Source organism: Pristiophorus japonicus, chromosome 13, assembly GCF_044704955.1.
Source record: "Pristiophorus japonicus isolate sPriJap1 chromosome 13, sPriJap1.hap1, whole genome shotgun sequence".
NCBI classification, from domain to species: Eukaryota; Metazoa; Chordata; class Chondrichthyes; family Pristiophoridae; genus Pristiophorus; species Pristiophorus japonicus.
Window position 1 is genome coordinate 107,912,106 of NC_091989.1, and position 24,598 is coordinate 107,936,703.

At 46.8% G+C, this 24,598-nt stretch overlaps 1 protein-coding gene across 2 annotated transcripts in view; it reads left to right on the forward strand.

Moving 5' to 3' along the window:
• glg1a (golgi glycoprotein 1a) overlaps nt 1-24,598 on the forward strand; it is a 137,882-nt gene that overhangs the window by 89,222 nt on the left and 24,062 nt on the right. For both annotated transcript variants that reach the window (XM_070897849.1, XM_070897850.1), the window contains exons 6-12: nt 5,054-5,125; nt 13,933-14,116; nt 15,135-15,349; nt 16,104-16,225; nt 17,227-17,328; nt 19,474-19,627; nt 24,331-24,468. In XM_070897849.1, coding sequence (XP_070753950.1) covers nt 5,054-5,125; nt 13,933-14,116; nt 15,135-15,349; nt 16,104-16,225; nt 17,227-17,328; nt 19,474-19,627; nt 24,331-24,468 — 987 coding nt within the window. The remainder of the gene's footprint in view (nt 1-5,053; nt 5,126-13,932; nt 14,117-15,134; nt 15,350-16,103; nt 16,226-17,226; nt 17,329-19,473; nt 19,628-24,330; nt 24,469-24,598) is intronic.

Below are 24,598 nucleotides of genomic sequence, written 5' to 3' on the forward strand. Positions count from 1 at the left end.
CTGATTCTGACTGCAAGGGACCTACATTTGTCTTCACTAATCTTTTTCTCTTCACATATCTATAGAAGCTTTTGCAGTCAGTTTTTATGTTTCCAACAAACTTCCTCCCGTACTTTATTTTCCCCTTCCGAATTATACGCATTGTCCTCCTCTGCTGAATTCTAAATTTCTCAGTCCTCAGGTTTGCTTCTTTTTCTGGACAATCTATATGCCTCTTCCTTAGATTTAACACTATCCTTAATTTTCCTTGTTCGCCACGGTTGAGCCACCTTTCCCGTTTTATTTTTACTCCAGACAGGGATGTCCAATTGTTGAAGTTCATCCATGTGATCTTTAAATGTTTGCCATTGCCTATCCACCGTCAACCCTTTAAGTATTGTTCGCCAGTCTATTCTAGCCAGTTCACATCTCATACCATCGAAGATACCTTTAAGTTCAGGACCCTAGTCTCTGAATTAACTGTGTCAATCTCCATCTTAAAGAATTCTACCATATTATGATCACTCTTTCCCAAGGGGCCTCGCACAACAAGATTGCTAATTAGTCCTTTCTCGTTACACATCACCCATTCTAGAATGGCCAGCCCTCTAGTTGGTTCCTTGACAATTGGTCTAGAAAACCATCCCTAATACACTCCAGGAAATCTTCCTCCACCGTATTGCTACCAATTTGGTTAGCCCAATCTATGGGCCCAAGTTTCCACAAGAAAAAAAACGGGCGCCCCTCCGAACTGGGCACCCGTTTTTCACGCCTAAAACGGCGCCTAAAAAAATCCTCTGTATTCTCCACCGACTTACAGGTCCTGTGGCACTCGGCGCAGCCGGCACGAGCTGTGGGGGGGGGGCGGAGCCAGGTCCCTGCGCTGAAAACAGTGCCGGGACCTCTGCACATGCACACTACAGTCGGCACGCAAGTGCAGTAGCTCCAGGCGCCGAACTGTGTGGGAGGGGCCCGAAGCACGCAGCCCCTAGCCCTGGCCCAATGGCCTCACTGGGGCTGCATGAATGAGGCTCCTCCCACGGCCAGCTCCTGCTCCCCGCCCGACCAGACATTCGCTCACCCCCCGCCAACCAGACCCGACTCGACACCCGCTCTTCCCCCCCCCCCCCCCCGACCCGAGACCCGCTCCCCCCCTGACCCGACGCCCGCTCCCCCCTCCCGACCCGACGCCCCCCCCCCCGGCCCGACGCCCGCTCCCCCCCCCCCCCCGGACCCGACGCCCGCTCTCCCCCCCCCCCCCCCCCCCGACCCGACGCCCGCTCCTACCCCCCCCGACCCGACGCCCGCTCCTACCCCCCCGGCCCGACGCCCGCTCCGACGCCCGCTCCCCCCCCCCCCGACCCGACGCCCGCTCCCCAAACTACTTTAGTTTGGAGTACATTTTCACTGTGGAAACTTTCAAATCAGACGTCAGTGGCCAGACACGCCCCCTTTTGAAGAGAAAATTCTGTTCTAAACTAGAACTGTTCTACCTAACTAGAACTGCAGAAAAAAAAATGTGGAGAATTGCGATTTCTAAAATAGTCCGTTCTCCACCAGTTGCTCCTAAAAATCAGGCGCAAATCATGTGGAAACTTGGGCCCTATATGTTGATTAAAGTCGCCCAGGATAACTGCTGTACCCTTATTGCATGCATCCCTAATTTCTTGTTTGATGCTGTCCCCAACCCCTCTACTACTGTTTGGTGGTCTGTGCACAACACACTCATGTTTTCTGCCTTTGGTATTCTGCAGCTCTACCCATACAGGTTCCACATCATCCAACCTAATGTTCTTCCTTACTATTGTGTTAATTTCCTCTTTAACCAGTAACGCTACCCCACCTCCTTTTCCTTTCTGCTTAGCCTTCCTGAATGTTGAATACCCCTGGATGTTGAGTTCCCAGCCTTGGTCACCCTGGAGCCATGTCTCCGTAATGCCAATTATATCATTTTTGTTAATAGCTGCCTGCACAGTTAATTCGTCCACCTTTATTACGAAATACTCCTTGCATTGAAGCACAGAGCCTTCAGGCTTGTCTTTTTAACACACTTTGCCCCTTTAGAATTTTGCTGTAATGTGGCCCTTTTTGATTTTTGCCTTGGGTTTCTCTGCCCTCCACTTTTACTTTTTCTTCTTTCTATCTTTTGCTTCTGCCCCCATTCTATTTCCCTCTGTCTCCCTGCATAGGTTTTCATCACCCTGCCATATTAGTTTAACCCCTCCCAAACAGCACTAGCAAACACTCCCCCTGGGACATTGGTTCCAGTCCTGCCTAGGTGCAGACCGTCTGGTTTGTACTGGTCCCATCTCCCCCAGAACTGGCTCCAATGTCCCAAGAATTTGAATCCCTCCCCCTTGCACCATTCCTCTAGCCACATATTCATCTGACCTATCCTGCAATTCCTGCTCTGACTAGCACGTGGCACTGGTAGCAATCCTGAGATTACTACCTTTTGAGGTCCTACATTTTAATTTAACTCCTAGCTCCCTAAATTCAGCTTATAGGACCTCATGCCACTTTATACCTATATCGTTGGTACCTATATGCACCATGACAACTTGCTGTTCACCCTCCCCCTCCAAAATATCCTGCAGCCGCTCCGAGAAATCCTTGACCCTTGCACCAGGGAGGCAACATACCATCCTGGAGTCTCGATTGCGGCTACAGAAACTTCTATCTATTCCCCTTACAGCAAAATCCCCTACCACTATAGCTCTACCACTCTTTTTCCTGCCCTCCTGTGCAGCAGAGTCGCCCACGGTGCCATGAACTTGGCTGCTGCTGCCCTACCTTGATGAGTCATCCCCCCCCCCCCCCCCCCAAACAGCACCCAAGGCAGTGTACCTTGTTTGGAGGGGGTGACCACAGGGGACCCCTGCAATACCTTCCTTCCACTGCCCTTCTTGATGGTCACCCATTCCCTATCTAACTGAGTAACCTTTAGCTGCGGTGTGACCAACTCACTAAACGTGTGCTATTCACGACATCCTCAGCATCACGGATGCTCCAGAGTGAATCCATACGTAGCTCAGACCACATTGTGGCACTAGTCAGGGTACACTTCCTGCACATTTAGTCGTCCGGGGCACTAGAAGCGCCCTGAGTTCCCACATAGCACAGGAGGAGCATGACACTGGTCTGGGCTCTCCTGCCATGACTTAACCCTTAAATTAACTTAATTTGGCAACAATGCCAAAGGTTACCTACTGATAAAGGAAAAGAAAAGAAAAACTACTCACCAATCACTTACCCCCTTGGCAGTGTCGTCGCCCTTTGATTTCTTTTTGCTTCTTTTTTGCCTTCTCTCCCTGCACCAGCTAGACTCTTCGATGACTCACCCCGCTGCCCTCCGACTGTTGGGCCTTTATAGGCCTCCCCGAATCCTGGGTTACTGTATTAATTATGCGTTCCTGATTACGGAGGAAAACTCCCATTGTACATGAAGTAGTCCAACTATTCTATCAACAAATTTCGAAAGCCGTTTTCCAAAGCATTGTATAAGCCGTGTTTTTTTTGTGCCATTCCTTGGTATCTTTGTCTTGAGGGGAAACGGGCCAGGCAGACTTCTGAGACCGCTAGGTGTTAAGTGCTTGGGTGGGAGGGAGAAGAACAGTGGCTTCATTTTTATTTTCATTGTGTGGCGGATTCTCCACTCGGTCTCCCCTGATGACCTGTACAGGATCGCTGTGTGGAATAATATGTAGGTTCCTTTGATGCTGTGTTGATCATTCAACCTGGGTGCCTGCCATCGAAAATTTAAGTACTTTCTCGCTGGTGGGTTAAGCCCGTAGTTAAGACCAACTCAGAAATATCAACATGGCGGGCGGTGGGGTGGGTGGATCTGACGATTTCTGGTAACACTGTTGAAGCTGAAGCAGAATCTATATTTTGGGCTCAAGTTTCGGCCTGAGTTTCTCTTTTTTTTTGGAGCAACTAGTTTAGAATGGAGCATCTTACAAATTGCAATTCTCGGCTTTTAGTTTGCTCCAGTTCTAGTCAGTTAGAACAGTTTCATTTTAGAACAGATTTTTTTTTTAAAAAGGGGGCGTGCCCGGCAACTTACGCTTGTTTTGCAAGTTTAGGCAGCAAAAACTTACTCCAAACTAACTTAGAATGGAGTAAGTGTAGATTTTTTTACGCTCAGCAAAAGCTTGCCTACATTTGAAAATCAGGCGTATGGAACGAAAGATGGGGGAGGGGGGTATACAAACATTAAACAGTTCACTTTTACAAATAGTCATCAATAATAAATGATAAATAAAATAAATCAATCCAAATAAATAAATAAAAAATAATGTTTTAAAATTAAAAATCTCTAACCTCACCTACTGCAGCACGAGGGAGGGGATGGGGGGGAAGAGGGAAGAGGGGAGGGGGGAGAATAAGGGAAAAGAAGAATAAGGGGGGAGGGAAGAGAAGAAGCCGGGCCTGCCGAGGACTTCGAGCGGGGCCCACACGCAGCCGACGCCGGCTGACAGGAGTTTTTCGGGCGGGGCCCACCCCCAGTGAGAGGCCGGGCCCCGCTGCTGAGGTAAGCTGCGCAGGCCACTCTGCCCGGGATAGGGGCGACGTCTCTTCGGCCTGGGATAAGGTCGTCACCCCAGAGACAGGATGACTGCAGTTACTGCGCACGCGCGCAGCCTCCACTGCGGCACTGTAGCTCAGCCCCCTGCTGCGCAGCACCGAGGTGGAATTGGGCCTGCAGCTATCTGAGAATTGCGAGGTAAGTATTCGGCGCAATTTTTGTTCTACAAATTGGGTGGTCCTCTCCAATGTGTGCCGTTCTAGCGGACGGCAGAAATTTGACCCCTATAAAAGTGTCCTTTGACTTGACCCCTATAAAAGTGTCCTTTGACTTGATTCTTAAGCAACTAGACCAATGTAACAACAACTTGCATTTGTATAGCATTAGAAACAAAATGGATTCTAACACTAGGAGTCCTGCATGTTTGTCAATTTTGGTTTCTTGGCTTCATCCTGTAAATGGTATTTGGCTTTAAGTTGCATCTGTTTGGTGCTATTTTCCAACACCACTTACTGACAGCCATTAATCTTTTTGTTTGCTCCATAGATTCAGGGTGGCGAGGGCCGAGTGTATAAGTGCCTTTTCAACCACAAGTTTGAAGATGCCATGAGTGATAAGGTAAGTGGCCAATTACCTCACTGCGATCTCATCCGCTTATGTCCTGTTGTATCTTTATCTCATTTGAAATGGTAAATTTGCCAAATATCGTTCCTTTTTTGGTGCAAGTTTCCAGTTGCTGGTTCAATGTGTTCCATTAGCCAGTTCCCTCTGATGTTTCATTGCCGTAAGCGCAACCACTCTTTCCACACTCAATTAGTCCAACTTAGACATTCCCATTTATTTAGTATTACTGTACTTATAATACTTGGATTTGAATTGTAACATTCAGGAACTGAATATGTGCCTAGTTGATCTTTTCAATCCTTCCACAATGGCGTTCTTTCCTGTTTCAATAGAGTATTGTACTTTGAAGGTTAATATTTGTTTTGTATTTTCATTAAGTGTCTGTTACTCGTACTAACCACCTGGGCTCCTCAGCACTCACCTGCAGGTTAAATGTTCACCTGTGCAGCTGACTGAACAATACCTATGACTTTGTGACCTTGTGTTGTACACTCCTGTGTATATATAAATCCGCCTACCTACATGTGTAAACCTATGGATTAGAATGTACTGCTCCCAAGAATTATTTTCATTGTTCCTTGGACAAAATTGAGCAAGGATGGTGCTCCTTCCAAAATGCAGCAAATTTAGTTTGCTGAGTTTAGCATGCTGTACATTCCTTGTTACTTTTCACAGGAAATGCTTTTGGATCTTTGTGTCACCTGTGTGCTGCCTGGAACAAAGAGTGAGGAGTCTGGGATTCATTACCTAATCCTGCCGTAACCAGTCTCCAAGGCACCAAGATGTTACCCGCAGCTCCTGTGCAATAATCAATGTCCACAATAGTGATTCATAAATTGGGCCGAGGATGGCCAATCCCTACCCCTATATAACCCAGTAAGAGCTAAAGGGATGATTGACCTATTAAATCTGCAGCTGTTCATTTGATAGTTGAGCAGCTCCAAATTATCCTTATGTAGAGATGATCCCTGCAAGCTCCTGGTTCTGGAGCTTCAAAGCACAACTGCATCTTAACACTCTTCTCCATTGTTGCAGCTACTGATAGTTAAGAATTTTGTGCATTAATTTTCCCTTGTGACAAGTTTTTGGTGGCATTTGTGAGAATGTCAGATGTGAAGCACTCTTAAAGCACTTGCAGTCTCCTGTAATCCTGGACTTGTCCAGAATGTTCACCCACTTGCTTATAAGTTGCCAAAACTCACTCTGGATAACTGAATGTATTTATTTTTTGATGCTTGTTTAGGTAATTCATTCATGCAAGTGAATATGTATTTCTCTACTGTGTGCTGAAAGACGGGGAGAGTTCTCTGTAGGAATAAAATCTACCGTCCCAAAATCTAAATTCATGGTTGGTAATGTAGCAACCACTGAGTTACAGAAAGATTAAATTCATGCCGTTCTAAATGTGGCCAAGCTATTAAGGAAATGAAAAGCAGATGGGTTTTGTTTGTAATGTGTCTGTTAAATGGCATAGCTGCTGCTTGCAGCTTTACATGTGCCACGTTTTAGATGCTGGAAGTCATATTAGCAGTGCTCTTCCACAGTGTGCATTGCATAAGCACAACCTCTCCAGACTGTAGAATTTAACTGAGTGCATGGTTAAGGAGCACCAAAACTTCAACAAAATGGCAGACACAATGCAGCCTGGAATTTTTCAGATATATCATTTTAAATTGTTAGTGCAGACATGCATGTTGAGGCTTGATTTAAAGCTGGATAATCCCATCTACTTTGCTGTTCTGATGCCCAATATAATCCAGATTTAAACTGATGATTTCTCGTTACTGTTATTATTGTTCTCCCTCCGTTCATTCTGATCCCTGGAAGTGTATGAGCAGAAGTGAAGAGGCAGTAACCTAGCATTCCCTTTTGCACTTCATATTTATTCAGTTACAGAACAAATTCAGACCCTCCAATCACTCAACATTTGTCTTATCAGTTGCTGGTACAAATGTTCACATTGTGCTCTGGCTCATAAGAACATAAGCAATAGGAGCAGGAGTAGGCCATATAGCCCCTCGAGTCTGCTCCGCCATTTAATACGATCATTACTGATCCGATCATGGACTCTGGTCCACTTCCCTGCTCGCTCCCCATAACCCCTTAATCCCTTATCGGTTAAGATGTTCCAGCTTCCACAACACTGAGGCAGCGAATTCCACAGATTTACAAACCTGAGAAGAAATTCTTCCTCATCTCTGCTTTAAATAGGCAGCCCCTTATTCTAAGATCATGCACCCTAGTTCTAATCTCACCTATCAGTGGAAACATCCTCTCTGCATCCACCTTGTCAAGCCCCCTCAATCTTATATGTTTCGATAAGATCACCTCTCATTCTTCTAAATTCCAATGAGTTGAAGCCCAACCCCCTCAACCTTTCCTCATAAATTAACCCCCTCATCCCTGGAATCAGCCGAGTGAATCTTCTCTGAACTGCCTCCAAAGCAAGTATATCGTTTCGTAAATATGGAAACCAAAACTGTACACAGTATTCCATGTGTGGCCTCACCAATACCCTGTATAACTGTAGCAAGACTTCCTTGCTTTTATACTCCATCCCCTTTGCAATAAAGCCCAAGATTCCATTGGCCTTCCTGATCACTTGCTGTACCTGCATACTAACCTTTTGTGTTTCATGCACAAGTACCCCCAGGTCCTGCTGTACTGCGGCACTTTGCAATTTTTCTCCATTTAAATAATAACTTGCTCTTTGATTTTTTTTTTCTGCCAACTGCATGGCCTCACACTTTTCAACATTATACTCCATCTGCTCACTCACTTAGCCCGGCTTATGTCCTTTTGCAGATTTTGTGTCCTCCTCACATTTGTTTTTTTCTCCCATCTTTGTATCATCAGGAAACTTGGCTACGTTACACTGTCTCTTTTTCCAAGTCGTTAATATAGAAAGTAAATAGTTGGGGTCCCAGCACTGATCCCTGCAGCACCCCACTAGTTACGGATTGCCAACCTGAGAATGAACCATTTATCCCGACTCTCTGTCAGTTAGCTAATCCTCTATCCATGCTAATATATTGCCCCCAACCCAGTGAACTTTATCTTGTGCAGTAACCTTTTATGCGGCACCTTGTCAAATGCCTTCTGGAAGTCCAAATGCACCACATCCACTGGTTCCCCCTTATCCACCCTGTTCATTACATCCTCAAAGAATTCCAGCAAATTTGTCAAACATGACTTCCCCTTCATAAATCCATGCTGACTCTGCTTGACCGAATGATGCTTATCCAAATGTGCTGCTATTGCTTTTTTAATAATGGACTCCGACATTTTCCCAACCACGATATTGGGTTAACTGGTCTATAGTTTCCTGCTTTTTGTCTGCCTCCTTTTTTTAAATAGGGGTGTTACATTTGCAGTTTTCCAATCTGTTGGGACCTCCCCAGAATCCAGGGAATTTTGGTAAATTACAACCAATGCATCCACTATCCCTGCCGCTACTTCTCAAGACCCTAGGATGCAAGCCATCAGGTCCAGGGGATTTATCTGCCTTTAGTCCCATTATCTTACTGAGTATCACCTCCTAAATGATTGATTGTGTTAAGTTTCCCCCCCCCCCCCCCCATAGCCCCTTGACTATCCCCTGTGGGCATATTGTTGGTGTCCTTCACCATAAAGACTGATACAAAATATTTGTTCAGAGTTTCTGCCATCTCCATGGCTCAGCTGCAATTTGTTTGCATTCAAACTTGCCTCATTGACTGGCATTTATTCCATGCAGGTAACTAATATCTCAGGAGGCCGTTCTGTTATGGGATGTGTTTACAGTGAATTTGCTGATTTACTTAGTGTGCATGAGGGTACTTGTGTTTGTTTTTGAGGCACACATTCTTGACGTGAATGACATTTCTGAATGCTGAACAGTCTGAGATCTGCGACAGTTTTAATTCTTAAATTTGGGTCAGTGCATTAATAATCTAATAAATTAATACCCCTACAGAGATGGGACTTTGTGACCTGCTGCCGAATTTACCGTATTCATTTGTAAATTGCGGTTAATTGGAAAATTACATCCCTAACTGTTACATGCCCTGAAATTTTCAGTCCTGGGAAGGACTGTTACTGCCCGTTTACAGCGCCCATTTGTCAAAATCGAATGGCCACCACTTTGGGCTCAACTGGCTGCCCCGACATAGATTCGGCCCGGTAGGTCTTGCAGCGATGTGGGTCACCGCCGTGATTGACCAACTCTCGTGGCGGTGTGGGGCTTGCGGCAGTAGTGACGTGGTAAAAGTGCGCACTGCTGCTGCTCCGTCAGCTTCTAGGGCCGGTGTCGAGTGGCGGAGATCTTGGAACCGTAAGAGCAGAGAGGGAGAAGAAGATAAGATCCAAACCTGAGGATGGGTCGGAAGCTCCCCAGAGTCCTCTAAGTAACAGCAGCTGAATCGGGATACCGAGAAGTCCGGTAAGAGATCATCAGGGTGAGATCCCGGAGCCAGCTCCATATTGCTCAGCAACAAGTCCAGGAGCCTCTTCAATGGACCGGAGGAGTTCAGCACAAAATCCGCACTCTGGGAGGGAGGGAACGATCATCCCATCCTCTGTCACCGAGCTACAGTACACAGACGATGCTTGTGTCTGCGCACACTCGGAGGCCAAACTCCAAGTCATCGTCAACACCTTCACCGAGGCGTACGAAAGGATGGTCCTCCACCAATCTGACCCCGCCACACAGCACTGCCCCCTGGTTATCAAGATCTATGGTGAGGCCTTGGACAAGGTGGACCATTTTCCATATCTCGGGAGCCTACTGTCAGCAAGGGCAGACATCGATGACATCCAACACCGCCTTCAGTGTGCCAGTGCAGCCTTCGGTCGCTTGAGGAAGAGAGTTTTTGAAGACCAGAGCTTCAAATCTGGCACCAAGCTTGTGGTCTAGAGGGCAGTTGTAATTCCCGCCCTCCTGTATGGCTCAGAGACGTGGACTATTTCCAGCAGATACCTCAAAGCACTGGAGAAGTACCACCAATACTGCCTCCGTGAGATCCTGCAAATCCATTGGGAGGACAGACACACCAACATCCGTGTTCTCGCTCAAGCCAACATTCCCAGCATCAAAGCACTGACCACGCTCGATCAGCTCCACTGGGCGGGCCACGTCGTCTGCATGCCTGGCATGAGACTCCCATAGCAAGCGCTCTTCTTGGAACCTCGACACAGCAAGCAAACCCCAGGTGGGCAGAGGAAACGCTTCAAGGTCACCCTCAAAGCCTCCTTGATAAAATGCAACATCCCCTCCGGCACCTGGGAATCACTGGCCCAAGACCACCCAAAGTGGAGGAAGAGCATCTGGGAAGGTGCTGAGCACCTCGAGTCTCATTGCCGAGAGCATGCAGAAACCAAGCTCAGACGCAGAAGGAGCGTGCAGCAACCCAGGCTCCCCAACCACCCTTTCCTTCAACCACTGTCTGCCTCACCTGTGACAGAGACTGTAGGTACCGCATTGGACTGTTCAGCCACCTACGAATTTGCTTTTGAGAGTGGAAGCAAGTCATCCTCGACTTCAAGGGACTGTTTATTATGATCTTGCATATAGCTAACCTGCGATTTCGCCTCAGTCTCCCTGTGGCTGCCTCATGGGTCTGGGAAGGCTATTGTGAACCCTGTGTGGAATCTGCAGATGTCCTTCTAGGATGCTCTCGTGCAGCTTTGAGCCTGGAAGGGCCGACTGGAGACTGGCTGTCACCTTCCTGGCAGGGTTCAGTCTGGCTTGGCTCGGGCGAGGCCATGCGTGGAGACACTGGCTGAGTGACCGGTCTCGGGCCAGGAATGCTGCGAGCCAGAGGGAGCACATCATCCGTATCCTGGCCTGAGGAGCCTGAATAACTCGCCAGGAATGGCACAATACCACCACCACCAATCTGGAGGAGCTCTGGTCAGAGCTGTGGTGCCACACCCGAAGATCCCCTGGGACCCAGCCGCGAAAGCAACACAGGTCTTGGAGCATCCAGCTGAGACTGCATGCGAGCAGCCACAGTCTGAAAGCCACCAGATATGACCGCACTTGGACGCTCTGTCGACTCTTGCAGAGCCACGACCATCCTCCAAAGCAGCTCATTCCCTTGCGACTGTGCTGCAATGGCAGCTGCCAGATCACCCTAAGGGTGAATTTCCTGTGGGAGTAACGCTCCAATTAAGAATGCAAACTTTCAGGTTTGAAGGGCTAGCAATTTTTTTTGGTCCAAAAGCTGAATTTCGATCCAATGGCCGCCGCAAACTTTGCGGCGCTAATCGGGGAAAAAAGGCCTGAACACCACCAGCTTTCTGGCTGCACTGAATTTCGGCCCCATAGTCTCTTGTGAAGCTGATCTCACTCTGGAAATGAGAACTTGGTTGTCTGTATATTTGCGCAGTGTTCTCATTTTTGCAATGTGTAACTGCAAAATGGCAACATCTTTGTTTAAAACCTGTTGGCACACTTGCAACCAGATTCATGTTACTGTGGATTTTGATTTTTTTTTAACGCTGGGAGCAATTTTTAACCAGAGAACTGACGGTTTCTATGTTTTGGTCCTTTTCATTCTCATTCTTTAATTGCCCTCTGTTACTGTGTCCTTTAATGACCTGCTGCTCTCTCTCATGCCTTGGATAATTCACGTGCACGACAGGGTCACCAGAAGCAGGCAGAAGATAGCTCATTCCTCTTCAGTGCTCAGAAGACCAAGTCGATACCTGTGTTGGGATATACTGACAGTGGTATTGCCCAAACACCTCTGCTCTAAGGATTGCAGGATTTTAGACATTTAGTTACTTTTCTTGATAATTACATCTGATCTACACTGGAGTAAGAGAAGGTGGTCTCAACCGACCTCAGCAGATCAGCCATGATCTTATTGAATGGTGGAGTAGGCTCAAGGGGCCGTATGGCCTACCCTTGCTCCTATTTCTTATGTTCTTAAATTTAGTTGCAGTCCTGTGTATTCTACCCTCGGCTGGGCTGTTGGCTCTCATCACGAGTTGCTAGAGGTTGACTCAGACCTGTTTGTCAGGAGCATGAAATGCAACTGTACTCTCTTGGTTTTAATTCAAATATTCCACCCCCACATCTGCGACAAGGATGCTTACACCACTCATGCATGTGGAGCTCTCCTAGATGTCATCTGATCCTTGCATGCAGGTTCAAACCGATAACTCTAAACTTGTATTAGGCTATGAGAAATCTAGGACTTTCATTTGGGAGCTCAGTACAGATTCACCAAGTCTGCTCCTTCAAATTAATGAGATGTCTGTCCTTGTTGCAGTTGTCTGCAACTAATCTGGTTATGCCATCAAACAAAAAAAAGCTATGCAAGAGGTCAAGTCTTCAGAAAGTGTCCATCAATGGCAAACCGTTATGTGATGGGGCTTCCCTCGTGCCTGGCGGATACAATGCAGCAGTCAGGTACTTGCGAGTGGAGATTGTTTTGCTACTTTGTTATTGGGGATTGAGGTTATGAAATCTTCGCCTTTTAACATACAAGAAATAGTTGATTTTATGGAATTGTACTGCTTAGCAGCAAGAATTTCTTTTTATTAGAGTGGGAGGATATACCATGTAGTTATAAAAATGCAGCAATTCCAGTAATCTCTTCAATGCTGGCTGCTGCTGGAGATCCATCTTGGGTTCTTAACCAGAAGAGAGCCAGTTTGCTGATGTATGTATTGGTTCAGTCAGTCGGTGAGAGTGTGGGCTAGTATCCTTCCCAGTCCTGGATGTTGATTTACACAGTATGACGGTAACTGGTAAATTCACTGCACTAAGTCCCAATTATAGGTTCAGCCTCAACAGCTTGAACTTAGCAAAAGATCTCAAAGGGCTTCATGAAAAGGAGAGAGGGGAACAGACACTGATCAGGAGGAGGACAGGAGTTAGGGGAGGTGACCAAGGGTGTGACGTAAGTGATGAGAGATGTAGCTAGGTGGGAGTAGGTTCAGGAAGAGAGTTGGAGGGCAGTGTTGTGTTGCAGGCTGTCACCTAAAGTGGAATGGGGGGCTTACAGGCCAATTGAAAGGGCAGTGTGAGAGAGTTGGGATGTAATCAGGGTGAGAGGACGTGAGGAAGGGAGGGTGTTAGTGGGAATGTGTGTGTGTGTGTGTGTGTGTGTGTGCTAGGCCCATGCTGCAGAGCCTGGTCTCCAATCGTCTTGGGTCCTCTTGCCATTGTACCAAGACCTTGCTCTGTCAAGCTTGTGTGGTAATTGGTGTGCAATGGCCATTCCACATTAAAAGAATTCACGCACAGGCATCTTCCACCCTCTGGAATAAAGTTAGGGTCCTGGCATCGGTCACCTTAAAACTCCTATTAATATGGAAGGAAGTCATCCTCGACTCCAGGGGACTGCCTAAGAAGGAGAAGGCTAGAGGAGGCTTCAAAAATAGGGAGAGGCAAGCACATGGATTTGTAAATGAGAAGATTTTGATATCAAGGTTGAGGATTTTGAATTCACTTTTTTAACTAATCAGCCATCATATTAAATGGCGGAGCAGGCTTGAGGGGCCGTATGGCCTACTCCTGCTCCTATTTCTTATGTTAATATTTCTGTTTTCACTAAGTGTGAAATCCAGTACAGAAAGGTGAGAGTTTTCTGTATAAAATTAAACTAAGTGTTTAGAGGAGTGTTGTGTGTATTAAATAGAAGTTTGGAGCCTGGGATTTCTCTTAAGCCGTTCCTGCTGCGGGAACCTGGGGTGCCATCCTTCATGCTGTTAGTGAATGTGCTTGTTAAAGGTCAAACTGTTGTGTTTTTAGTGTGATGCTGGAATTGAGGGCTGCTGCAGTACATTGACACTTTCTATTCTCTTTCCAGTGTCGCGAGGCACTCACAACACGACAGAAGCTGATTGCTCAAGATTACAAAGTGAGTTACTCCCTGGCCAAGGCATGCAAAGTTGACCTCAGGAAATATCGGTGCAACGCAGACAACTTGCCACGCGCCCGCGAGGCTCGACTTTCCTACTTGCTGCTGTGCCTGGAATCCTCTGTGCACCGAGGTAGGCGCTCATAATTACTGGCACCAACCCGCAGTCAGGTGTGTAGTCTGAAGCAAGAGCATTGAACATTTCAACTAAATGCTGACGATATCTAGGTTACAATGGAGTTTTAAATCCGAGATCCAATTCATTTAACAAGCTTGATTCTGTACTTTGCCCTGTGAAGGTGAGTGCATCAGAAAGTTGGAGTATTGCATTAATCAGGCTTCATGCTAGCAGAAACCTCGGCAACCTGACTCATTAAGTAGCAAGGGGGAGGGACATTCAGACGTGTCCAAGACTGGATCAGAGAGCTAATGCGGGCCAGATATAGTTTTCTGGAGATCTCTGCTGTTCTGTGATGCAGCCCTGGGCAGTGAATGCATTTGGATATTGCACGTTTGTGGAAGGGTCTGCCATCTTTTTACAAACATCGACACCGAAGAGTGGGGAGAATAGGAGTGGAGTAGGGGCAGGGTCATGGCATGAATTCTGATGTTTTCTTTGCTTGTTGATGGCTGCACACGGGGCAAAAAAAAAAAGGACTTGGATTTACCAAATCAGAGTTGACATTTTAAAATATTACCAAGACAACCCAGTGAAAAATCAGACTGGTTCATAACCAGTCAGGTGAGCAACCCTGAAGTTGTCAAAACATTTGTTAATGTATGTGATATCCCTCGTTCATCATCTTGGACTGTATTGTTGGCATATGGAGAGTAATGCGCATGTCGCCCTATCCAAAATTTGCATCTCGCAACCAAATTTCAGTGCTGTTGCAGAATCCCGGGAGCTTGGCGTGTGCCTGCTCTTTGGCCACAGCAGTAGAGCTCGGCAAAAGTGGGGCTTGGTCACAGTACACGAGCTGCTTTGAGGTTTTACTGATAACACCCCACGGTAGGGGAGCAGCAGGAGGTGATGCTAGCCATGCAATTATAAGAGGGGGTTCTAGGGAGTGGGGCGTGCCTCTAACGATTCCTGCTCGTGCTGCGTTGTATGCAAAAATGCTGATCCACTGTTTATCTCTCGGACTGGACAGGTCGACAGGTGAGCGGCGAGTGCCAGGGAGAAATGTTGGATTATCGCAGAATGCTGATGGAGGATTTCTCACTCAACCCTGAGATAGTCCTTAACTGTCGTACTGAGATCGAACTCCACTGTTCAGGCCTGCACCGGAAGGGCCGGACGTTACACTGCTTGATGAGACTGGGTCGAGGAGACAAGGGCAGTCTGGGGCAGAGCTGCCAGCAGGCAGTGAGTATTTTGATGGGGAGAAAAATCATGGTCTTTTAACCAATAAATTGGGTATTTCATTCACAGCATATCATTTGACAGTGTTGATGCAAGATTGAAAGTGAAGTTGATTATTTCTGCTGAGGGGTGTGACTACACAGCACAGAAAAGCCAGCTTCAAAGGGAGTGTTTCCTGCACACAGAGCAGCTGTTGACAGCTGTGCAGATGTTGTTGGCCTTTGTCAGTGGAAGACGTCACATTGTTCCTAATAAAATTACACAGAAAAACTAAATGTCAGCACAGGAGGGTGTGCTTTTAATGAGACGTTTGATTTTTCAGTAGTGGCTAACCTCATTCTGCGTGTGTGGTGGCTATTCTGGACTCGTTTTTTTTTTATTTTTTTAAAAAAGCCCAAAAACCAAGTGCAGATCTCTGCGTAATGTCAGCAAGCAGCATGCCATCTGCTGCTGAATGGTGAAGTGGATGTTATGATCTGGATACCATAGTCATGCTCTGCAAAACAATGCAGGTTAAAAATGTCACCTTATTTGTACAAAGGCTGCAGCCGGAGGTGTACTGATGTCATTTCACCATCAATAACATGTCGTGCTAACTCAGACAATGGGGTTGGAGGGACTTCAGGGTCAAGGAGCTTGGGAGGATATGGGTTGCTAGGAGGAATTGATTATCACCTCTAAACAGCCCTGTATTGTCTCAGTGACCCGGTTTCTAGTTAGTCTATGCATGTTAATGCCCTTTCTGCTCCCATTCCAGCTGCAGTCCCTAATTCAAGAAACAGACCCTGGTGCAGACTACCGTATTGATCGAGCACTGAATGAAGCCTGTGAGTCAGTCATTCAAACAGCCTGCAAACACATCCGCAATGGAGATCCAATGTAAGTCAGAGAAAGCATGGTGTTTGTCCAATTGTGTGTGAAACAGAGAGAGAGGAATTGCTGCTCTAATCTTGGGTGTGTAGCGTCTGTGCATGAGATACTAGACTCTGGCTCCTCCTGTATATTATGTCTATGCTTTTGACTGCAGCAAACTTTTGGAATCTCTAATCCAGATAAAAGTATACAAGGCATAATAAAATTAGAGCTGGGCTATTTAGGAGTGAATTCTGGAAGCACTTTTTCCCCAAAAGGCTATAGGTGCTGGATCAATTAAAATTTTCAAGAACGAGATCATTTGATTTTTGTTGGATATGTAACAAAGATGGGTAAATGGTGTTGAGGTATAAATTAACCATGATTTCATTGAATAGCGGAACAGGCTTGAGTGGTTGAATGGCATACTCCTGTGCCTAAGTTTTCAACAGCTATGTGGGTCAAGGCATCTTCCAGTGCAGCATTAAGCCACGCAGGCCCAGGGCCCTAGGTTCAATTTCTGACCTATTGAGTCGGCTGACCTCAACCAGGGCACTATTTGGGGTGCCTCAGTACCATGGCCTAGGCAGGGTTACTTTTCCTGTTCACTATCCAATGGCTCCCAATGGAAAGTGTGCATGTTGGCAGAAGATGGTATTGGATTGAACTGTTATTTTCTTTGGAAAGATAACCTACTAACACACGGTCTTGAACTATGTATCAAAGAGCTGCCATTGCCTATGATGCCGTACCCAGCAGGCGTTAATGCCTTTAGAAGACGAGGGGCAATATATTAACACAAGCAAAATGCACTTTATTAAACTGAAAAGCTGCTGGGTACTTGTACAGATTAACACCAGTAACAAGGTGTGATTGTAAATAAAACTTTACTCTCTCTTTCTTGGAGCATGCTGAGGAAAGCTGCTCACTTGATGTAGTTGTGCACTTTGCCAGCGACAACCCTGTGTTTGGGAAATGGATCAACACCAAGCTGTTGTGCTAATGCTTGCCATATTTTCTATTGGCAGGATCCTCTCGTGTCTGATGGAACACTTGTACACGGAAAAGATGGTGGAGGAGTGTGAGCATCGCCTACTTGAGCTGCAGTACTTCATCTCCCGTGACTGGAAGTAAGCATTGCTGTGCCTCGTACCAGTCTGGAAAGTTACGTGTTTAAGTACAATGTAATCACACCATGAGTTGTTAAAACTCAAAACATCAACTGCTAGAAATCTCAGGTCAAAATGAAAAATGCTGTAAATACAAGTGTTATCAGTTGGCATCCGAAAAGGAAAGGTAAAAATTTAAGATGGCCCTTTCGAAAAGGATGGGAAAGACTAGCTACTCCTTTGAGCTTGTCGCCTGATGGCATGGTGTGACCTCTCTACACCATCACCTCCGTGCAGCTCACAACATCCTTGTTTGAGGCAAATTGAGGGGTGGGGTGGGGGCAGAAGGTGTGGAAACTCAGGGAAATTCCTCTGACCTCCGAAGATAAATCAAGCAAGCTCCAGGGGGCAGTGGTGATTGAGACTGTACCCATCTACTTCCATGTGTTTGTCACAAACATCAGGAGGGAAAGGCCGATAACACAAGAGGACGGGGGAGCAGGTACAGATGAAGTATACACTGACCACTTTCACGGAGCCTGTAAATAGGCTCTCTTGCATGTATAGTAGACTGTGAACCCAATCTGTATAATGTAGCAATTTGAACGTGTTTGAAAACGGCTTGTAAATGCTGAATAAAAGGTGACTTCATACAGTGATTAATCCTTACCCCGATTAACAAGCAGGAACTTCGTGCAGTTAATAGAGCAATTCCCTGCCGAATCGACAGCACTGTACAGTTAGTATTCCAGATTTGCTGTTAGTGATTTTTGCATTGACTCCTTGTTTGTTTTTTTTTAAAACATCATAATAGCTTGGAATGTTTCATCGAGTTGAGAATTGGATTGGAACTTTGCTAAATCGCCGGTTCCACTGTTGTGTAATTTTATATTGAGGTGGTCATGCCAGAGGAACAGGGCGATAGGGTTAGAATGACAGCTGAATTATGTCCATTACAATGTGACATGAAGCAAGACCATAATTTCATCATTTTGAGCAAGTCTTCTGCTTTCCCATGCTCCTATCAAATGCTGACTTGTGTTGAAGATGCCAGGAACTATTAGAGAGGGACGCTTAATTCCAGTAAATTACACAAACCACATGTTAAGCTCACCCCTGTAAAATGTGGGTGTATGGGTCACTCCTTGGAATACTGATGTCACTGAGATTTCAGTGAAATGTAATGATAGACGTGTGTGACGTGTTTGTACTTGAATGCAGCTACAATGTCCAGCAATTCAGTTAGATCTTATCCTTCTAAACTTGGGTTATGACGGCATTTTGATGGAGTTGGGTAATTTCTCAAAGCGTTTCACCAAAGTACAGTTATGTTACGTGGTCCGATTTGGCAGCCATTCTACAGGGTCCCATAAACAGTAAATCTGCATTTTGATGGTGTTTGAAGGAGGAATGATGGCGAAGGCACGAGGACAGCTCTGCTCCCCACCAGATAGTGAACCACTTGAACAGGCAAGCAAACTTCAGTTGAAGGGTGCAGCTATAAAGTGTGGCCTGCCCTCTGTTCATTGAAGTGTAACAAATTAACAGAAGAAAGTTCTTTTCGGCCAATTGTTTTGGGGAATACTGCCCGAGATTATCAGACTCGAGCGCTGTTGTGATTTTAAACCCATGACCTCCTGACCAAAGAAGCGAATGCGCTGCTAACTGGTGAATGCAAGTCTTGTCAGTGGTCATGGGAGCAGCTTGAGGCAAAATCAAGTATGAAACAATATTTAATTATTTTGTAGTGTAACTTTTTCTCCCCTCCGACCCCACCCATGATTTTATGCCATCAAGATAATAATTAAGTTAGTGAAAGTATCCTCCTCGCCAAAAAAAAGTTCTCAAATTAATGCTTTAATAACGCATCTCAAACTGCATCAGATTTTTCATTCGGCCAGTTTCCGTTTTTGGCAGTAACCTTCGTGAATGAAGTTTTGTTGCAAAATCTGTTAGTTTATCTGTTTATTTCCCCCTCTTTGCAGAGTGCCTTCTAAGTTAAAGGTGCTATATATTAATGCAAGCTGTTCTGGTTGTAATCGGTCACTTCATAAATGATCCAGGTGCCGTTGGGGAGTGAGTGGCGAGCAACTTTATTGGGCATCTTGACGTAAAATGGGATTGTCGAGTCTTTTAACAAAATCTTCTCATGGTGTCCTTCCTCAGACTGGATCTCGTTCTTTATCGCAAGTGCCAGGGTGATGCTTCCAGGCTGTGTCACACCCAGGGTTGGAATCAAACCAGTGAGATGCTGCCCCCTGGAGCAGTGTTTTCTTGCCTGTATCGTCATGCTTATCGTACAGAGGAACAAGGACGCAGGGTGAGACTGACGCCTCGTCCATTTCAGTGTGACATTAAGCAGTACTATAGTTTTACTGTTTTGGAGGGGGCTGTTGGGGGTTCTCCATATTTTCCATACACTCCTCAAGGTGCTGACTTGCGCTGAAGGTGCCTACAGCCCAGGGGTCATTCCTTTCTGAACATGGAGTATCGGTAGGCTACTCGATCGTGGCATTACAGCTGAGCTTGGGCTATGTAGACATAATTTTTTGCAAGGTTTGTACACGTTTCGATGCGTTGCACAGGCCGAGCGCTACACAGGGAAACTGAGTCGTGAAAGGTTCAGCATAGGATAATTGGTGTAAACCATGCGCGTAGGGCAATAGTTTCTAAAGCAGCCACCTGTATGAAGCAAGTGATTCTGCCAGGCTCTGACTGAGTAGCCAAATCGTATTTCATCATCTTGCTATGGTTGCACTGACCCCTGCCCCTCCGTATGATACAAAGTTTTAGGGCCCAAGTTTCCACACGTCTAGAACAGCGCAGTCGCGACCTGGACGCCCGTTTTTCGCGCCACAAAGTGCGCCTAAAAAAATCCTCGGTATTCTCCACCTACTTGCAGGTCCTCTGGCCCTCGGCGCAGCCAGCACGAGCTGTGGGGGGGCGGAGTCAGGTCCCTGCGCTGAAAACAGTGCCGGGACCTCTGCACATGCACGCTACAGTGGGCACGCAAGTGCAGTAGCTCCAGGCGCCGAACTGTGGGAGGGACCCGAAGCACGCAGCCCCTAGCCCTGGCTGGCCTCACTGGGGCTGCGTGAATAAGGCTCCTCCCACGGCCAGCTCCGCCACCGCAACCCCCCCCCCCCCCCCCCACCTGACCAGACCCGACACTAGCTCCCCCCCCCCGCCTCCGGACCAGAACCGACACTCGCTCCCCACCCCCCCCCCCCCACCCCCCGACTCGACCCGCGCTCCTGTTCCCGCTCCCCGACTGGACCCTGCCGCGCTCCTGTTCCCGCTCCCCGACTGGACCCTGCCGCGCTCCTGTTCCCGCTCCCCGACTGGACCCTGCCCGCGCTCCTGTTCCCGCTCCCCGACTGGACCCTGCCCGCGCTCCTGTTCCCGCTCCCCGACTGGACCCGACCCGACCCGCGCTCCTGTTCCCGCTCCCCGACTGGACCTGGACCCGCCCCCCCCGACCCGACCCGACTCCCGCTCCCGGACTGGATCCGACCTGATTTCTTTCTTTCCTTCTCTCCTCTCCTTCTCTCCTTCTCTCCTTCTCTCCTTCTCTCCTTCTCTCCTTCTCTCCTTCTCTCCTTCTCTCCTTCTCTCTCTCTCTTTTCTCTCTCTCTCTCTCTCTCTCTCTCCCCCCCCTGAACCGACCCAATGCCACCTACCTGTAAATCTGGTGCTGGGGACGGGCCCTGCCCGAAGTTTCGGGCCGGCCCGTTCAGCCTTCGGTCCCGAAATGGTCTGCCTGAAGCACTTTCACACAGGTAGGAAGATGGTTTATTCAATCTTTTCTTTGCTTATAAATGTTTATTCAGGTTGGATTTATTTGTATAAGTATAAATAAGGATTTATTATAGAATTTAATGACTTCCCTTCTCCCCCCCCCCCCCCCCCCCACCTTGTTCTGGACGCCTAATTTGTAATCTGCGCCTGATTTTTTTTAAATGTGTAGAACAGGTTTTTTCAGTTCTACAAAAATCTTCTCTTGCTCCATTCTACTTTAGTTTGGAGTACGTTTTCACTGTGGAAACTTTCAAATCGGGCGTCAGTGGCCGGACACGCCCCCTTTTGAAGAAAAAATTCTGTTCCAAAGTAGAACTGTTCTACCTGACTAGAACTGCAGAAAAAAAAATGTGGAGAATTGCGATTTCTAAGATAGTCCGTTCTCCACCAGTTGCTCCTAAAAAAATCAGGCGCAAATCATGTGGAAACTTGGGCCCTTAATCTTGGCAAGTTAAGTCATTTCAGTTAAACTGTTCAGCACTGTGCTGCTGAGGATGAACATCTATGTCCACTGATATTTGCCACCTCGTGATTCATCCATTCACACTTGTTAGTTGCATCTTACACTGACATCCATACTGATTTCCGTAGATAAGGTTTTTTTTGAGGGAGGGTCCCCTTTCAGCGGGGCAGTGGTTTTTCTGCGTTCACTTTCTTGGGACAGGTGCTGATTGAGTTCTGGGGTGCAGTTTGGAGGCCCATCCAGTCAGTGCAGTGCTTGCCTGCAATGTGATCACAAAATGGGATATGCTGGTGGTTGCCACTGTTTTAGATCAGACACCATCTTGTCAGGTAAATGAAGATTGAAAGAATAACACAAAGCTGTGTTTTTAATTACTGTGACGTTTACCTGATTTTCCACGACTGGCATTCTTTGTAGATTTGTGCCTACAGGTTGATGGCACGGTATGCATCCACTATGGTTATTGGTAACAGGGAGTGATGCTTTCCAGTGTGACGTGACCGTGCCAGAGCTGGTCAGGTTGAAACAATCTCCAACAGTAAAAGTTGCAAAGTGGCACAGTGCAGGCCCTTCAGCATTGCAAACTTAAATATTTCAATGTGTTAAAGCAAAGTTATAATGCGCAGATGCTTTTCAGTGAGGCCTTCAGTAAAACAACTCCAGATGATCATTATTAATATGAGTGTTTACCCGTTGACTTTTTTTGCACCAATTAGGTTATTGGAATTGGGAAATGGTTTTTCAGTCCTCCTCCAGGACTGATGGCACCTGAAACCTTGCAATAAGCTCATGGGGATACAGTATAGTCGAGTTGTCCCAGTGGAGAGAGAATGTGCATACAGGAAATCCTCTGTCGTCGAACTACAGTAGCAGACGACGCTTGTGTCTGTGCACATTGAGGCTGAACTCCAAGCCAAAGTCAACATCTTCAAGGCGTACGAAAGCATAGGCCTTACACTAAACATCCGTAAGACAACACTCCTCCACCAACCTGACCCTGCCACACAGCACTGCCCCCCGCCCCCGGTCATCAAAATCCACGGCACGGCCTTGGACAACGTGGACCACTTTCCATACCTCGGGAACCGACTTATCAACAAGGGCAGACATCGACGACGAGGTCCAACACTGCCTCCAGTGTGTCAGCGCAGCCTTCGGCTGCCTGAGGATCAGTCCTCAAATCTGGCACCAAGCTTATGGTCTACAGGGCTGTAGTGATACCCGCCCTCCTGTATGGCTGAGACATGGACCATATACAGCAGGACCTCAAATAGATGGAGAAATACCACCAACGAGAACTCCTGCAAATCCGCTGGGAGGATAGACGCACCAACGTCAGTGTTCTCAATCAGGCCAGCATCGAAGCACTGACCACACTCCATCAGCTCCGTTGGGTGGGCCACATTGTCCTCATGCCCGACACAAGACTCCAAAAGCAAGTACTCTACCCAGGTGGGCAGAAGAGAGGTTTCAAGAACACCCTCAAAGCCTCATTGATAAAGTGCAACATCCCCACCAACACCTGGGAATCCCTGACCAAAGACCATCCTAAGTGGAGGAGGAGCACCTGGGAGAGTCTGTCCCACCTATGACAGAGACTGTAATTCCTGTATTGGACTGTATAGTCACCTGAGAACTCATTTTTTTTTAAAGAGTGGAAGCAAGTCTTCTTTGATTTCGAGGGACTGCCAATGATGATGACAGGAAATTAACTAATGTACTGCAGAGTAATAATCTCTACTGCCCCCTTGTGTATTCTTTCAGTATTTGTCATGCATCTTCATAGGAACTTTCTGCATGTCGGGACAGATCTCAACTCTGCTTATTAAAGCTGAAATATGGCTGCTGCATTGTAGTAGATGTACTTAATGGTTACCGTTTCATTTTATAACAAAAAATAAATCCATTGTGTTTAACTAGATGGTAAAAGTTGGGTTTTGTCAGAACACTTGTGTCTTGAGGTTCTCACTTTAAAGATGACATTCTCAGTTCAGTATTACTGACTGTATATTTAAAGTGAGTGCTGTTATCACTGGGTGCTGTGGCTGTGCTTGATGGTGCACGGAGTTAAATTAACCTCCACAGTTCACCAGTCAAACAGAATATTTAAGCGGCCCGCAAAAGAATGTTGTTTTTGTCTCCACATTTTCTCCCTTTCCCTCAGGTCAGGACTTGTGCCAGGATGCAGTTGTACAGGCAGCAGCAGCCCTTTTGCACCTTCCTGACGTGACCATTCTTCTCGTGTGAGGGGCTGTGCTATTTGAGGATGGTTGGGAGATCACAGCTCAGCCCAATTCTGTCCTCTGCTGGCGTTCACGTGCACTTTCCAGCAGAGGCTGACTGGCGATTTACTTGCTGTGGGAACCGCTCTGAGCAATCTTGATTTTAGTACGGTTGTTACTTCTGAGACTCTTCCTTTCAAGGAATCCATTTGTTTATCGGAATGCATCGTGTGTAACTTACTGGAACTAGAACTTTAACATGCTTATTAAATAATGTTACTGGGCACGCAAGAAAGGTTAGCAATGTTTTTGATTGAGTGGTTGAGGAGAATAGCATAGATGCACTTAAGGGGAAGCTAGATAAGTACATGAGGCAGAAAGGAATAGAAGGATCTGTTGAAGTAAGGTGGGAGGAGACTCGTGTGGAGCATAAACAGACATAGTCCTGTTGGGCCGAATGGCCTGTTTCTGTGCTGTAACATTCTATGCATTAGTGCAAAATATTGTTTGAAGGTGACCAGACCGACTTTGTCAATACAGTTATCCAGAGATTGCCGAGCAGAGATTCAGCGAATTCTTCATCAACGAGCTTTGGATGTGAAGTTGGAGCCTGCATTACAAGAACGCTGCATAATCGACCTCGGGAAATGGTGTAGTGAAAAAACAGATCCTGGACAGGTAACACCAGCCTATGTACTCGTCTGCAGTATTACCACAGTATGCCCCAGAGGCTTGTCTGGGAAGGTCAGAAGAAGCATGCTGCTGGGAGATGTATGCGGCTGCAAGAGTAGCATGATAATTGAACTGG